At 48.3% G+C, this 18,436-nt stretch overlaps 1 protein-coding gene across 1 annotated transcript in view; it reads right to left on the bottom strand.

The window, feature by feature from the left end:
- LOC126335913 (Down syndrome cell adhesion molecule-like protein Dscam2) overlaps positions 1-18,436 on the bottom strand; it is a 217,596-nt gene that overhangs the window by 188,711 nt on the left and 10,449 nt on the right. The window contains exons 2-3 of the mRNA XM_049999387.1: positions 2,655-2,938; positions 171-303 (exon numbers count right to left, since the gene is read on the bottom strand). Coding sequence (XP_049855344.1) covers positions 171-303; positions 2,655-2,938 — 417 coding nt within the window. The remainder of the gene's footprint in view (positions 1-170; positions 304-2,654; positions 2,939-18,436) is intronic.

Below are 18,436 nucleotides of genomic sequence, written 5' to 3'. Positions count from 1 at the left end.
TCTTAACTAATGAAATAAACAGAAAGAAATGATCACATGTTTATTTGCTGTTTGGAAAGGAGATAAGTTCTAAAACACAAATTTTTTATGGTACGAATAAATTTTTCTCCAGAGTAAGTAATTTTGACTCTTAACAGTGACTTTTTATCCACACACTTTTTGCAGCTCACCATCCTTTTCCCAGTGGATGCTGCTGATAGGATGTCCTGTGACATAGCAATTGAAAATAGCATCTGTACCAGCTGTGACAGTCTTGTCTTGCATAGGCTTGATGAATGGTGGTCCAAGTATATGAAGGTAGGCCTGTGGGGAATAAAATGCTATGTTATGAAATTAATTATGAACACATGTGTAAATTCAGGTAAGGTAAGTTACACAATGACTGCTGATGATGTCTGAAACATATAAATCTAGATATGGTGATATTTTGGGATTGCAGCTGGATGTCACTGACTTCTTGCAACTCACCTGAAGAGGACGGACAGGCTCTCAACAGAAATATCGTGGCAAGAAGTTGACGTCATCCACTTGCTATCTCAGAATTTCATGGAATACTCATTATGGAGAGAAAACTTCAAGATACACATACAAATGCCAGTTTTAAAATTTTTGTATTGGCTAAAGCAAAGCTTTGTGATTGAGCTTCAAAATAAACACATTATTAACTTGCATGTGAACATGAAAGGTTACCACCAAAAAGTCTTGCTGATAATGTAATTAAATTTATTAACAATGAGGAGAAAAAGGAACGGCAGTGCTGATGGGAAAGATGGTGGAATGTGCTCACAAAATGTGAAAGCTGAGTACACCATGTGATCAAAAGTATCTGGTTGGTCTGCCTATTATACATTATGACAGATGGTGGAATGTGCTCACAAAATGTGAAAGCTGAGTACACCATGTGATCAAAAGTATCTGGTTGGTCATAATGTATAATAGGCAGACCAACCAGATACTTTTGATCACATGGTGTACTCAGCTTTCACATTTTGTGAGCACATTCCACCATCTTTCCCATCAGCACTGCCGTTCCTTTTTCTCCTCATTGTTAATAAATTTAATTACATTATCATTACATTGTTTTATCAACATTACAAATAAGCATTAACTTTGCAAAAACCTTATAGCTTTTGTTGCAAGGAAGTGATCTTCAAGGCTAGGCAGGGAAGTACACGAAAAAAATGTTCTATCTATAAAATTTGGTTTTCAAAGGTTCCAGGCACAACGCTGTTTCCGAAATTGTATATCATTGAGTTTTTACGAAGAAATAAAGCATTAGAATTGAAGCAGCCAGATGTTTAATCCAGATGAAATGTGAATTAATACGTATTGCGCTGTTAATAAATGTTGCCAGTTTTGGAAGAAGTATTGTCAAGTAGGAGGATCAGTCACTGTTATGCAAGGTATTGATGTGTAACATGTACAGTACGTGTTATAGCTCCACTTGTAAATCGGACTAGGACTGAGGAGGCCTACAGTTTAAATTCCCATTTGGCCATTCAGATTAAGGTTTTCTGTAATTTTCCTAAATTGTGCCAGGTATATGTCGGGATGGATCCTCTTGAAGGAAACAGCCAGTTCCCTTCCCGATCCTTCCCTAATCTGACCTTGTGTCCCATCTATAATGATCTCATTGGAGATCGGATGCCAAACACTAATCTCCCTTCCTTTAAATGGACCACTGCATGTGCAGTTTAACTGTGTAGCTATCTGTGCAAGCCATTGGCTGATTTAACACAGTGGTTGGCACACTGGACTTGTATTTGAGTCGAAGATGGTTCAAATTCGCATCTGACCATCCAGATTTAGGTTTCCCGTGATTTCGCTAAACCGATTAAGCCCAATGCTGGGATGGATCGTTCCAAAGGGCATGGCAGACTGTCTTCCTCAGCCTTCATTAGTCTGGGCTTGTGTTCTGTCTCTAATGACTACACTGCCAGTGGGATGTTACACGGTAATCTTTCCTCCGTCCAAGTCAGAATTTGTACAATTGCTAATATCTGAACTGAAGGCATGTTGCCCTGAGTTGTCAGTTCTGACATTCCAAGCAGTGTTTGCGACAATCAGGTGACAAAAGATGACAGGAGAAGGACAGCCTACAGTTATCTGTGTGACTGCAGTTGCACTGCTTCTTTAACTGTTTCCTTTTCCTGTGTCTCAGGCATAAATATGGCTTCAAATGGCTCTGCGCACTATGGGACTTAAGTGCTGAGGTCATAAGTCCCCTAGAACTTAGAACTATTTAAACCTAACTAACCTAAGGACATCACACACATCCATGCCCGAGGCAGGATTCGAACCTGCGACCGCAGCGGTCGCGCATTTCGAGACTGTAGCGCCTAGAACCGCTCGGTCACTCCGGCCGGCGAATAAATATGATGATGGTGCTGCCACCCTGGCCAGGCTTTGCTGGGTAATATATATTCATGGCACTTTGTTTCTACACAGCACAAGAGATTCCAGCCGCTCGGTCTGGGTGCGTGATTCTGTGAATCGTTTCTTCTGATCTGTAACTTCTGTTTATCCCTTTTTTTGTTGTTGATGATGTAATTTGGATAGCCAAAGGTTCTGAATTATGGCTGGAGTGTAGGTAAACAGATGAGTGGGGCTTTTACGGCAAGTGATTCGTGTAGCTTATGTTGGAAGTTGCGTACCTGGTGCGTGACGGAACCGACGGCGTTGCTGGCTGTACAGGTGTAGCGGCCGCCGTGCTCTGGCGCCAGGGCGGACACGTTGAGGTAGCTGAGGACGCCGTCGGCGGTGACGCGGTTGCTGACGGCGACGCGCTCCCCGCCCGGCGACGACTCGAGCGGCGCGCCGTCCAGCGCCCAGGAGACGACGGGCGCCGGCGAGCCCGACGCCTCGCACTGAGCCGACCACGCCGAGCCGGGCGCCAGCGTCGCGTTCGCGATCGTGCGCAGCAGCACCGGCGCCGCGTCTGCAACAACAGGGACGTCCTGAACGCCAGCGCCGGAAAATTGGACGCAGACGTATGACAGTACTCTCAAACACGGCTAATTATTGCGAAAGCTACAATATCATAGAAGAATCAATCAGGTCAATGAATTCAATCTCGACGGATGTGCCGAATATTGTACTAGTAATAGGTGATTTATATTAGTGGTATGTGGCGTAGAAGCGGCAGGGGGGGGTCTGAGGAGGGGGGGGGGGGCAATCTAACGAAGACACTGTGATTGGTCGCTCTCTTACCCGACGTCAGCAGGCAGACAACCGCCGGCCGTGCCAGGCAGCTCGCTATATGAAGGCAGGGTTGCGGGAAGATTTAGGTAGCATGCGCCCTCCGCAAACGATTTAAACGTTTCCAAAATGTGAAACTTCCTGGCAGATTAAAACTGTGTGTCCGACCGAGACTCGAACTCGGGACCTTTGCCTTTCGCGGACAAGTGCTCTACCAACTGAGCTACCCAAGAACGACGCACACCCCCTCTTCACAGCTTTACTTCTGCCAGTACCTCGTCTCCTACCTTCCAAACTTTACAGAAGTGTGAGTTGTGCTTGGATAGCTCAGTTGGTAGAGCACTTGCCCGCATAAGTCAAAGATCCTGAATTCGAGTCTCGGTCAGGCACACAGTTTTAATCTGCCAGGAAGTTTCAACCAGTTCACACTCCACTGCAGAGTGAAAATCTCATTCTGGAAACATCCCCCAGGCTGTGGCTAAGCCGTGTCTCACTAATATCCTTTCTTTCAGGAGTGCTAGTTCTCCAGGTTCACAGGAGAGCTTCTGTGAAGTTTGGAAGGTAGGAGACGAGGTTCGGGCAGGAGTAAAGCTGTGAGGAGAGGGCGTGAGTCCTGCTTGGGTAGCTCAGTTGGACAGTCGGCCTTTGGCTGTGGAGCGGTGCGGGGTACGTCCCGGCCGCTCCGTGTCGCGTTTCCGGGTGTGTTGTTGTTTACCGCGCCGGCGCGCTAGTGTTACGTATTGCCGTCACGTTCCTGACACACGATGGCTCTTTCGTATCGGAAAGCCACGATCAAGCTGCAGTTCGACACTACGTTCTCTAGACCCAAGGCCCACGAAGTAGAGCGTTTTTTACGCGATGTGGTACATGTTGATCCTAACGAGCTGATCGGTATCCACTTATCTATTGTCTCCAGCGTCGTATATCTTAAGTTCACTGACGACGAAGCATGTGACAAACTTCTCAGACGCTCGACGGCAGGTTATCGGTTCTGCCACTCAGACGGAAACGTGGGTGTGGTGACGCTTGAACGTGCTGGATTGGGAATCCAAAATGTGCGCGTGTTTGAGCTCCCTTTTGAAGTTCCAGCGGATTTGGTCACCCTTGCTCTTCGACCCTATGGAACAATTCTCGGCCACACGGCCGAAAAATGGAAGACCTTCGACACCTACCCTGCGACAAGTCCGTATTGACCTGCATCGCCATATTCCTTCGTATCTCACGATCGCTGGTTGCAGGGCAATAATTATTTACGACGGTCAGCCGAGAACCTGCTCCGGTTGTGGCCAGACGGGACACATGCGTACCGAATGCCTGCAACGCCGTCTCGCGCAGACACCCTCGACCGACCAGATTCGTCCGTCGACACCGACCTCTCTGCCGATTACGTATGTTGCGGCGGCGAGACGGGAGACGCCAGCTGTATATGACGACCCCACTGTATTGGTGCGAGCTTTGGAGGACCCTGCAGTAGCTTCCACGGAGCCCCAAGCGTCTTTCAGTGCTGATGCTACTGATGTCCTTTCGTCGGACCCCGGCGCACCGTCACAACGGCTCGCCGACGGTGCGATGGAAGTTGAAGCACAGGATGCAGCGTCCTCCCCTTGCCCTACGTCGGAAACAGAGGCGCGGCAGCGTAAGCAGAAATCACCCAAGCGTCATAAGAAGCGGCGCAAGACAACCGACGACGTAGAACAGCCCGAGGCGACACCGCTGGATGACGAGGTGCCTCAACCGCTCCACCGCGCCGACACAGGCGACCCTACCGTCTCACACGGTTCGACGTCTTCTCCCACTACCGCTGGGTCTGGACCACATGGGGATGCGGGAGATCACCGCAGCTCCGACATCGGGGATGCACCCTTGCCTCCGTCTGCCTCTCGAGATCCAGTGGTGTCAACGTCCCTGGGCGACTGGGCGCAGGAGATGGAGTTGCAGGATGCGTTTCAGAACCAAGACGATGCACCGATGCCGATGGCAGCGTCTACGCTGCCGGCGACAGACGCCTAGGACGGCATGAGCACCTCTCGTCGCTGCCTAGCACTTCGCAAGACCGGCGCTCCACGTCACGACTACTGCCCTCCTGTCATACCATGGTCACCTCCCGAGACTTGATGGACCAGGCATACCGCCTCGCCACGATCAACGTCAATGGCATTACATCTGATGTCAAGACCCGTATGCTGAAGGATACGTTACGCGCTGCGGATCTGGACGTTGTTTTCCTTCAAGAAGTCCGATCAGGACTCTGTCTCGATGCTTACGGATATGACGCCTACACTATGCCTGCAGATGTGGGCGGCGGAGGTACGGCGATTCTACTGCGGGAAGGGATAATGGCCACTGATGTCTCCTATTTACCGTCGGCCCGGGGGGTCGCACTCACGATTGGTACAGTACGTCTGGTGAACTTATATGCTCCTTCAGGCACCGGCAAAAGGAGAGAACGGCGCACCTTTTTTGCCGAAGATATAGCCCCGCTCTTCCAGGGCAATACCGACCACTTGGTAGTAGGCGGCGATTTTAATTGTGTGCTCCGCCCATCCGACCAGGAGCCACACTATACCACCTGCCCGGCACTCCAGGCACTTGTACAGGACTTGGCCTTGTTGGACACCTGGATCATCCAACACGGCGACCGTCGAGCACACACCTACTTTACTAGTCACTCCGCGAGCCGTTTGGATCGAGTCTACGTCACCCGCGGCCTACGATCGGCCGTTGTCGACGCTGAGATGTGGCCGGCAGCGTTCACGGATCACCTCGCATATGTGTGTACTCTCACCCTTCCCCGCCAGCGCATCCGCCGAAGTAGGTGTCCGTGGCGCCTCAATGTGGCCCTTCTTGATGAGATAAATTGCAGACGCGCAGTCGAGTCCACATGGAGCACTTGCCACCAGCGTTTACCCGCCTACCGTTCTGTACTTCAATGGTGGTTACGGTGTGCAAAACCCGCACTGTGCCGAACATTAGTCAGCTATGGACGCGACCGAGCGCGCTGGTATACTGCGACTACTGATTTTTACTATACTGCGCTCCGCGAACTGGCTGTACAACCGCCGTCGCCAGAGCGACAATCAGCAGTACAACGCGTCAAGGCACAATTGCTTCGTATCAACGCCGTACGTCTTGCGGGTGTGCGGGTGCGAGCGAGGACGACTGATGATGTTCGTGGTGAACGACCTTCCCTCCACCAGATCATTCAAGAACGCCGAAGACGCAAGAGGCAGCTCATTACCGAGGTTGAGACGGAGGACGGGCGACGCGTTGACGCACAAATGGATATCGTCCGAGCGTTCACACAGCCATATAAACTTCTTTACGAGAGGGAGTCCCACATGAATGTAGGGGTCAGGGAAGTCCTATCTGACCTACCAGTCTCTCGGAACCTACAAGATGATGCTACGCTCTTGTCGGCGGTGACTTTGGAAGAACTGCGAGAGGCTCTGTTGCGTGGCTCTCCCAACAAAACGCCTGGCCCTGAAGGCCTCCCTCTTGAACTTTACAAGCGGTTCTTTGATCTCATGGGCCCAATGTGGGTCAGGATGTACAGTGAACTCCTGGACGCCGATTTTCAGGTACCATCTGACTTAACTGAGGGTCTCTTGATCCCTGTGCCCAAACCCGGCGGAGGCCGTCGCCCTCTTGATTTTCGCCCGTTGACAATGCTAAACACTGACTATAAGCTGTTGACACGCATGCTCCGTGAGAGGCTCAAACCTACGGTAATGGCGGCCATTCACACTGATCAAACCTGCCTCGGGGGCAACACTAATGTGTTTACGACTTTAAGCACCTATAGAGACGTGGTGGCGCTCATGCAAACTTGCCGCCTCCAAGGCGCTCTTGTTGCGCTGGACTTCGACCATGCTTTCGACCGCGTTAACCATGGTTTCCTGCGTACTGTTATGGAACACATCGGTGTCCCGCGTCTGACGACGTCTGTTGTGCTTCGATTGATCCATGGGGCTGTCACGAGGATTATGATCAACGGCTGTCGGTCCGCCCCCGTCCGTGTCAACAGGTCCGTCCGGCAGGGTTGTCCTCTTTCTGCCATGCTCTTCGCCGTTGCCCTCGAACCAGCTCTTCACGGACTACGGCGACGCTTAGAAGGACTTACCCTCCGTTCCGTAACCTTTCGATGTGGTGCATACGCCGACGATGTGATGTTCTTAGCACGGTCTGGTGACGAAATACACACGGCGTTTTCCTGGCTCCACCAGTATGGGGCGGTGGCAGGCAGTGTGCTCAACCTTCGGAAATCACGCTACATGGAGGTAGGACGAGGAATGCCTGCAGGTCTGGCCGTACCTCTGACAAAGGTCCCGATGCTCAAGTGTTTAGGGATATCACTCCATCGACAAATACAACGCACGGCGGCCTTTACGTATCGTATGGTCTTACGACGACTCCGTTTAGAGGCTCGTCTCAATAAATTCAGATCATTGAACATTTTGCAACGCGCCCAATACGTTAATGTGTACATGGCTTCTCACCTTAACCATTACGCCCATGTACTGCCGATAACGGACACGATGGCTTCCAGGATACAGGCAGTGTTTGGACACGTGGTGAACGATGGTGCTGTTTTCAAGATCCGTTTTTTTACGCTTACTTTACCCTTCGACAAAGGCGGTGTTGGACTCACTCACGTCAAGCACAGAGCGCTGGCACTGTATCTCCGTTCCATGAGGCGACTCTGGCTTTCACCAACAGCCAGTCTCCCAGGCCTACTGATTGAAGAAGTGGCCCCACGTACGCTGTACCCACCGGTACCAGTTGGACATTTATCGCCCTCGCTGTCACACATTAGAACGTTTTTCGTAGAGCATAGCTATGTGTTGCGGGTTATATCGGAGAGACGGAATCCGACAGCGAAGACTTATTATAGTGCTCTCCAGCACTGGACTCCGGATAACAACATTGTACGGCGCCACCCTACGGTCGACTGGCCACGAGTATGGCGAGCCATCCACGCGCCGTTCCTGTCTACTTTCGTGCGGTCGACGTGGTATGTGGTCGTTAACGAGAAACTTCCAACCCGACAACGGCTGCATGCCATTCACCTAATTGACGACCCTGTGTGCCCCCGTTGCACGACGTTAGACACGGACGAACATAGACTGAACTGTGGCCCCGCGCGTGAGTGCTGGAAACTGATCCGCCAGATCCTGGCTTTCCTGCTCCGCCGCCCCTACGTTTCGATTTTACCCCAAGAACTCTTTCATCCCGACGCTGTCTATTTCCCTATGACCCGGATGAATGCGGTTAATTGGGTACGAGGAATGGCGATACACTACATATACCGCGATGGAGACAAAGACGTCCTCGATTTATGGTACTATATGATCGACGAGTTTCTGGTCTTAACGAACAGACAGGATTACCGGAACCTTTTTGCGAACTATTTGGGTTCGTCATTCATGGACCCACCACCCAGCTGGGGTGTGCCGGGTGTGAGAAGACATTAACTTGTAGATGTGGTCTTTCCACGATTCCCCTATGGTAACAGAAACAGTCTCTGACTGTGTGCAGCGGCCCCGGGCGCTCCAACGATTGGTGGCTGGTGATGTCCAATGCAATGACGACCGCCCGTTCCTGGCCGCCCGCCTAGCAATGTGACCGCGGCGAGCAAGATGGCCCTTTTTAGTTCACTTTATTGGCAACCTTTTGCGCATGGCTGCCTTGTTTTTTTTATGCATTCTCAAAAAAAAAATGTAGTTAGTAGTTTGTGAAATAAGCATTGTAGGCTGTGATTATATTTTTGTTGAGCTTAATAATTAGTGTGTGTAGAAACACCATTTTCTTTAAGTATTCATTGACATATTTCTGTACATGTTAATTGCATAAGTGCCTTAGTACAACTTCAGTTTTGTGGCTTTGTCATCGCATTTCCATGAAAGTAACCAAAAAGATGGGAGGTTATTTTATGCACAGACTGATTTTTTCTTTTCTTTTTTTGTAATATTTTTATTTTCCATTTGAAGTGTAAAATTTGAGCTTAATTGTTATGTTCTGCACCACAAAGGTGAAGCTTTGTAAGACTTTTACCAATAAGCTGTTTTCTTGTGTACTATTTTGTAATTGAATCTCATTTGTATTAAAAAATAAATTTTGTACTATGAAGAAAAAAAAAGGGTAGCGTAATAAAAAAAAGGGGGGTAGCAAAAAAAAAAAAGTTCTAGGGGAGTGATGACCATAGATTAAAAAAAAAAAAGTTGGTAGAGCACTTGCTCGCGAAAGGCAAAGGTCCCGAGTTCGACTCTTGGTCCGGCACACAATTTTAATCTGCCGGGAAGTTTCATATCATCGCACACAACGCTGCAGTGTGAAAAATCTCATTCTGGTTTTCTAAAATGTGTTGAACAGAAATATATAAATAGGTCGTAACAAATACCTGTACATAATTAAAAATAACTCCTCATTAGATGCAATTATTCAATTCGGTAAACGAACATACCTGTATCCTGTAATTTTTAAGTATATGAATCGCCTCTTGTGAGGGAAGGGAAGCGAATCTTCAACTTTTACGTGGTCGAAAGGCTGTCCACGTCTAATCCTTCTTTGCTGTGTTCTTCTTACATGCCTGCAAGTACTTCTCTTTACACAAATGCATAATGTGAATAAATGTTCTCGTTCTCGCGTACAAACGAATTACATCTTTTTGCACAAAGGAAACTTTGTTTTAATGATTGATGTAAAAGTTTTAACTACTTTGTCACAGTTAGAAATGGTATGTCCATGAAAACCACAAAATATGATTTCAAACTGTTTTGCTGTGTTCACCCACTCTGTTGTAGAATTTAAAAGACCCCTCGAGAAACAGTAGATATCCAGGAATCAGAACCTGTTCCACGAACTGAGCGCATTTCAGTTCCTGATCACAGGGATTTTTCAGTGGCTCGACACTTCAATGCAACTGAACACAGTCAGGTGAAACGTCCTCTGCATTAGTTTCTTCCCTTTATTTCGTGGACTGTTCTCAGGAATTCTTCCCCTTCCAGTAACCGTGTATTACACGTTGAGCTTTCACTTGGTTTTTTACTCTGTCACGACAGTAGAAAGTTCACTGGTACTCGTGCATTTCGAAGTCTACAGGAGCTGTGCTGATTCTCTCATAAGCAAACCATGCACATCGTCTGCATTTCCTGTTAAAACAAGAAGCCGAATGTTGTACTTGACATCGACTGCTGAAGAATTGTAGGCGGCACTAATACCTCGAATTCTCGAAAAATAATTTTCTAGATAGTCCTTATTTTGTCGAGGTGTTCGGATATACCTTCCTTTATCTTTCCTTACTTCTTCAAACAGTTCTAGAATTGACGTGATGGAGATGATAAAACCATTTTGAAACGGCAACAAAAGTTTTCTGCTTCCAAAGCGCTTATCATGACAAACATCTCGAAAGCTTCTTGAAGTGTTCTCTTGGGTTGGAAGGTACAGACCGTACCCACTTCGTAGAGGCGTGCCATGCTCAAAGGGAAATCTGCAATTCAAAACCTCGAACACACCACTGACTAATTCAAAGAAAATACAGTAGTGGTTTTTTAGTGCGGTGTGTAAATATAAACGAGCAAACATCCTACCATTTTGTCGTGTTCTATCTATGACATTGTGATAAGTGGTGATAAGTGATAAGGGGTGTGTTATATTCGCGGCACCTTTCTGACTGTGTAAAAGGCTCTCAATTAACATTAGGCAGTACTACTCCATCCAAAATGTGGTTTCTAAGAAGCTTCAGTAAATGAGGCACATTGTAGAAAACCCATATCTTCAATTCCTTGTACGCTGGGTTTGTGAAAAATGTTTCGGGTGGGTTGACACAAAGCTCATTCCACTCTTCAGATATTTTTCCTCCAATATCACACGTTACGGTCACAACGTGAAGCCATGAATGTTCGACTTTTATTATCATATCTTGGAGCAGATACTGTTCACTGTCACATCAAAATCATAATAAACTAGTTGCATCCAAGACTTACATAAACCACATTTACTTGTTCCGTAAATTTTGTTTCGCCTGTTTTTGGAATGGGGGACTGATGACCTTAGCTGTTTAGTCCCCCCTTAAACATCCCAACAACCACCACCATAAACCACAAATCATCACAACTAATACATTGCTGTGTGGTCCCAAAATCTTGTCTTCCTTTTCATCGTAGCGATGCAGCCATCAATATCCATTTCGTCAAAGCACAGCGTAGTTTTGTTTTCTAACCAGTAAATGTATTACTCTTTCTATCAAAATTGTCTAAACTTCTTCCGAAACACGTGGACTGCGCTTAAAATTTCTAGTCTAATTTTGAAGCGTTGCACAACAGGGCAAAGGAATGTTATGATTTAGCAAATACGTATAAGATTTTCCAGAAAGAGCCTCTAAAGTTAGTGCGTTGACAATATTCTGGGAACTCCATTTAACCCGGGTGTTGCCTTGTAACAAACAGCGAATTTGTCCTGGAGTGATACATTTACATAATAAATTTTATACCTTCTTCTTTACCACACATTCTTTCAGATGTGTACTTAATTTTCTCTTTTATAACAAGACGCACAGCGCAAGTGGCACTGTTGGAAGCTTGGCCGCGGATCAATGCGGAATGGATTACGTTATAGCGTAATGCTACGTTGAGTCTCACCATCGTTCCATCTTATACGATCGGAAGGACAAGTTGTAAAAAACATGGAAACAAATGGCGGTATGCCTCGTTCGCGCCAAATGGAGCAGTATAAGCGCGTGAATGAGTTCGAATAGATTTGTGATGATATTTTCGCAGTGGCGCATGTATGGAAATTATCTTTCAGTGAATCATCAAGTGCTTGTATTTATCACCTGTATTTCTGTTTCGTGTGCTTGTGCAACTGAATATTGTTTTGTGTTATTTCGGATGAACATACGACGGTAGTTTGAGAAGTCTGGTAATAGGCAAGCAGCTCACCTTGCTTCTCGACATAGCCTCCTTTGAGAGATATACACTTGGTCTGGCGATCCTTAAGCTTCTTCATCCCGTCGCAAAAATAGGTTCTATCATATTTTACAAAATACTCATTGACTGCCACTATCACTTCCTCATTTGAAGGAAATGTCTTCCCAGATAGCCAAAGTTTCAAGTTCGGTAACAGGAACAAGTCACTTGGGGCTACGTCTGGTGAACAGGATCCTTGAGCAATCGAGTCAAAGCTCAGTTCATCCATTTTCGCCATTGTTATTGCTGATGTGTGGATTTGTGCATTACCCTAGTGGAAGAGGACTTTCTTGTGTGCCAACCTTTTTTCAGTCAACGAAAGTTTCAAACGATCCAATAATGAATCATAATAGGGTCCAGTTGTGGTTCTGCCTTTTCCCAAGTAATCTATACGGATTATTCCTTGGGAATTCCCACCCCCCACCCACCCAAAAAATAGACAAGTGGCCATCACCTTACCAGTTGACAAAATGGTCTTTGTCTTCTGTACACTTTCACCAGCCTTTGTCAATTGTTTTGCCTGCCGTTTTGACTGTAAAATGAAATGTCGTGTGGCTATGGCCTCCCGTCGGATAAACTGGTCGCCTTTTTAGTTGATGCCACTTCGGCAACTTGCGCGTCGATGGGGATGACGAGATGATGACAACACAACACCGAGTATCTGAGAGAAGAAAACTACCGACTCAGCCGGGAATCGAACGTGGACCTCTTTGCATATCATTCCGTTGTGCCGACCACTTTTTTATTTGATTTTTTCTTTTCTGAATTTTTCTTTTTTTTAAATTTTAAACGTCTACACTAATTGCTTTGGCGCTTCAGCCTATGTGGATACCAAGCTCATAATTCGAACGTGGGTCTCTTGCATACTTTTTTATCAACAGTTCTTCAAGGTAGAATTTAAACATACACAAATGAGTTTCAGTTTAACAAAAATATTAGAAAAACATTGAATACAACAAAATATAACACATTCTGTCTTTTTTTTCCAACGCATGAGTACGTGGATAAGGGTGTTGCATCATGTAGCAGGTAGGCATGGCACATCCCAACTTTGACTGGGGGGGGGGGGGGGGGGGGTCAAGGAAGACGCTGCGGACATAACCGGCGAAAGTTTGTCGGTAAGATGGTTTTCGGGTGAGGGTGCTATGAACGGTCACAACTTAGTACCAGAAGTCGAGGACTGTATGCGGACCACTCTGAAAGAGGTATTCTAAAGCCTGTCCTCGAAACCAGATGAGTGTATGATGCTTAGCAAGAGGGTAGTGAAATGTCTGGGGCAACAACAAGAAATCTGCGGCTAGCCCATCGTCGTTGGCGGGGCACGGAGGTAAAAGCCCACGATTCGTTGGATTAGGGGCCAAACGTTTCGTCGGGAATTTGCTGTAGACTAAAACATACCAGAGTGCAGACACAGACGACGTTAAAAAGGGTGCGTGCACACACCTCTAAACCGTTCACCATTTAATGTCAGTGTGCTGTCGTACCATGGGGTCACAAGAGTTGGACAGTATAAACAAACGATAATAGTCTTTTGTACGGGGAAGACGGGTGACGGGAAGATCGACCTGAACGCAGCTGAGTTCGATGAAACAATTGGCGACATGGTAAAATAATGGAGAAATAGGTGCCACATTGATCGGTGGATCGAGATGAGCTGGTCGGAGGATATCGAAGAGACTGCGAGTTAAGGACGGGACAGGCCCGCGCCAGTGCCGCAACATAGTATGGACAAAGAGTGAAGAAGATCGTGCCCGCACGTTGACGAGTCCGAGGCCGCCTTTTGCAGGAGGCAGTGTTAAAGTGTTGTAGCGGATTTTGAAAAGTGCCCCTGCTGACACGAAATTCCAGTGGCTGGTTGGATGTGGCGGCCAAGGAGTAACGGCATTGGGAGGATCTGGGCGACGTGTACCAGTTTAGGAGTGACATACATGTTGTGATATGACACGTTGGAGTTGGTTTAAGTTACGGTGCACTTGACCCCGAACATGGTGTCGAATCGACTGCAAAAGCCGCCGGTAAGCGAGGGCCACTGTGCGGTATGTGGAGCTCGTAAATTCGATACCCAAGTAACGAACAGCGGTATTGACTGGGAGTGGGGTCGGCACCATAACAGGGAGGCCACACCCAGTGTGCATCATAATCGATTTGCGGACCTTAAGAATGCCACCCGAAATACGTCCATACTGGTGGAGGAGCAGGTGGGAAAGAGGAGGTCGTCCGCATAAGCCCAGCAGTGAAAGGTGCAGTCTCATAAAGTGAGACCCTGCGGTCTAGAGGTGAGACCAGTGATGAAGAGCTCAAGTACAATGGCACTCGTGAAATCGATGGCTACCAGTGCTGCACGAAGGCGACAAGCTGCCGCCAGCGTGATAAGGCTACGGCATTCTCCTAGGGCTGTTTGTGGGGTGGCCCCATAACCACGTGCAGTCTGCTCCAGTGAAAGGGCCATAGGTAAGACGGTACGAATGCGCGCTGCTAAGAGGCGTACATAGATTTTATAGTCTGAATTCATCAATGTAAGGGGGTGGTATGCAGAGATATTAGACCCTCCCTTCGGTTTAGGCACAGGTAGAAGAATGCCAGCGACGAATTCAGATGGAACTGGGAAGGACGGAGTAAAGAGTTCCTAAATCATGTCCGTCCAGCAAGGAAGCATTAACGTGGTGAACGCCCAGTAAAACTCCACGGGGAGACCATCCGGTCCTGGTGATTTGTTCTTGGCCCCCTTGTTGATCGCATTTACCACCTCTTCTGCGGTGATTGCAGACATCATGGACGTTGACTCGGCTACAGTGAGCGTCTGATCAGGGGGAGGATGGAGATTATCAGCAATTGGCGTTGCCATCGGTTCGTCGTCATAAAATTGGCGATAATGTTCAGCAGAGGCAAACACCACTGCCGCCTGTGTTGTGTGGTGAACACCGTCGGAGGTCGTGATGTTCGGGACGAAATGTCGTCGTCGACGACGATGGTCGGATGCGGCATGGATTGTGGTTGGCGTTTCGTCGTGGAGGACGTCCTGTCGTCGGGACCGCACCACGACACCATACAGTCGTGCACGTTGGAGAGAGAGGAGACCAGCTTTAGCACACTGTCGTTACCTATGGGTTTTAGGTGATTGAGGGAGCGTATCGAGCTCACATAGAACGGCGTAGTGAAAATTTGTGGTGTCTCGATGCGATGCTGTTTCTTCCTTGCTACCTTGCATGAAGATTTTTCTGATCGCAGGGTTGACACATTTGAATCACCAATGGAACGTGGATGTGTATTGTGGGAGGCGTCTTTCGGAAGACACCCATGTAGTGGCAATACGTTGCGGGCAGTGTGGATCATCAAGGAGGGATGCATTAAGCTTCAAGTAACTTTTGCTGCGCCATACTGACTGAGGCGGCAAAGCTAGGGAGCAAATGATGGCGCTATGGCGCGAAAATGCAAGGGGTCATCGTTCTGCTTGGAAGACTTCGTTGCCAAGGTGGGCAGAGACATAAAATCGGCCCAGTCTGCTCGTAGAATGTGCTGTATAGTGGGTAAAACTGGGGGTATTGCCATGAATTTTTCCCAAACGTCCACTAGATGAAAACCTTCGATTAAGGTGAGCAGCGCCGGGCATGGCGAATAACCAGGCATTTGGTTCTGCGGATAGAGGACGCAGTTGAAATCGCCTTCCATGATAAGGCGGTCATAGCGCTCACAAAACAGGCGCGCCACGTCATGTCCTAAAAAAAGTGGACCGCTGCTGACGTTTCGTGGAGCCAGACGGAGCGTAGATATTGATGACGCGCGTGTCGAAGATGGTAATAGCAATGCCCCTACCAGAGGGAAGGATTGTCGTGTCCGTGAGTGGGATTCCTTCGCATATGTAGAAAGCCACTCCACGCCCTGATAGATCACATGTCAACGTGTATGAGTCGTAGCCGTAGACCGGTGGTATTGTGGCAACGCGAACTTCCTAAAGAAGGGCGACGTCGACGTCAGAGGCTCGAAGCATGTCACGTAGGAGCTGCAGCTCGGGTGCAGTGCCGATCATGTTGATGTTCAATGTGGCGAGCCGGTACGTTTGTTCCAGTGGTGGTGGGATGCGCAACTGCCATCATCAAGGGGAGTATGAGGAGAGCACCGACAGGAAGTCCAGTCCCATCCGCTGCAGTGCCTCGCTTTTGGTGATAACGGGCAGCCTCGTCCAGGGGAGGCAACTCATCCGGAGGAGAACGCGTACCTTTCTCAACGTTGTCGGCCCATGCTCCTGTGTCGTGGGTCTGTCCAATGTTCATGGGCAGTGCATCGTGGTGAGAGAGATCTGGAGCTGTCGGCGTGGAGACAGGCGTCTCAACCTGCACACCGATCGTTTCATTCTGCGTGGCGACTTTCATGGTGGTTCCGCCCTGCGAAGTGTCTTGTTCGTCGTGAAAGCTGTCCGCCAACCTCTGCGTGGAAATGGCGGCTGGTTCCGTGTTGTCTTCCTCGTCTTGGGTGGCGACGCTTTGAGAGCCCGTGGGTGAACGGCGGCGACGTTTGCTCCTGCGTGGCGAGCGCTGTTTGCGCACTTGTTCCTCAGTGTCGGACGACGGCATGGAGGAGCGTCGACTTGGTTCGAAGGCGTCGGTGGGTGCAATGAAGTTGTCAAATAGGTGTTGTGAAGAAGAACTGGTCTCCTCAGCGTCCGGTGCGGGAGCCTGTTCGGCGGCAGGGTCGTCAGGTGGGGCGTCCACACCGTCCATAGGTGACTCGGACGGCGGGACGTGCCGATCGGAGGGACCGGGCGACGGCTGGACGAAACTGTAGACGTGACGAGAGCAGCTGCTTAAGTGACTGGTAGGGTGGTCATCATGGGTGTGATGGACGCTTCCGACAACGGGAGCAGCACGACACGTCGTTGAATGCATTCATACCGCAGATGACATTCTTTCCCGCAACCGGAACAAGTGCGAGGTTGGCCGCCGTACATTATAATGACACGGCAGCCTCCGATACGTAGATAGGAAGGCACGTGTTTCTGCGACTCGATGCGCAGCTGTCTGACACCGTTTAAAACTGGATGGGTTTGAAATTGTGCAAATCGTTCGGCGACATGTTCCGGAACGTTGCCATAGGGACGGAGCGCCGCGATGACGACGTCTGCAGGTAGTTCGAACGGCAGTTCGAAGATTCTTATCGTTCGTGTGCCGAGACCTGCGTGATTGGCGGTAACGGGTCCGACGTTGCCGTCGGAATGATAGAAACGCAGTCCACGTTTTGCCTCTTGAAGCGCCTTGTTGCATGCAGCATCGTTGATCATTTTGACGTATACGGTACTGCTAACAATGGATAGGTGAATACTAATTAGATCCGTTAGTGATATTTTAACTTCGTCACGAATAAATCGTTCTACTTTCTGGGCCTTGGGTCGGGTGAAGTCTGAACAAAAGTTGAATTGTAATGACTTCTTACGATAGTTGTACGCCATGGTGGTCTACAAGGAAAACAGTACTTACAGTGGGCCGAAGTAAACACAACACACGGTGCGCGCCTCGCCTGCAGCGCTCTGGGGCGTGACCGCCTCGCAGCATTGCAGGCGGCAGACTGCCACTCAGCCATTGGGGTGGACGTATCGACTCTGATGTGTAACCATCATCCAGGTTTCATCAACAGTCACAAATCGGCACAAGAAGTCTTGCGGTTTGCGATTAAACATCGCTACACATTGTGTTGAAATGCTGTGCCGGATGAACTACTGGTCAACTGTGAGCAATCGCGGCACCCACCTCGCACGTACCTTTTCTCATACCCAGTTCTCCATGCAGATATTATGCATTCGCTTATATGAGATGCCTGCAGTCTCGGCAATCTCACGTACTTTTGTTCGGTGATCTTACATTACCACATCATGAATTTTGTCAATGATTTCCTCCGTGGTGAATTCAAATGGACGACCAGAGTGCACTTCGTCTTCGGAGCTTGCCCGACCACGCTTAAATTTGCTAGCTCAAAAGTAAATGGTCTCCAAGGATAGTGCAGAGTCTCCGTGAACTTCATCCAATTTTATTTTGATCTGATAATTCAGTCGTTCAAGTGAAAATGTTTAATAACAGCACGGAACTCGGTTTTGTCAATTTTCCGTCACAGTCGACACACCGACCAATTCAAACGGCTGTCAACTGTACGCCGTACATTATTGAAATTCGTTATAGGAGAATTGGAATAATTAAACTTACAAACCATGAAAAGGCAGCAAATGTTCCATTCTTTCTTGGAAATTTACCAGACTTATCAGACCACCCTCGTACATCTAAAAGGAG

The sequence above is a fragment of the Schistocerca gregaria genome, chromosome 2 (assembly GCF_023897955.1).
Source record: "Schistocerca gregaria isolate iqSchGreg1 chromosome 2, iqSchGreg1.2, whole genome shotgun sequence".
Taxonomy (NCBI): Eukaryota; Metazoa; Arthropoda; class Insecta; order Orthoptera; family Acrididae; genus Schistocerca; species Schistocerca gregaria.
This window is presented reverse-complemented; position numbering and strand designations above follow the sequence as displayed.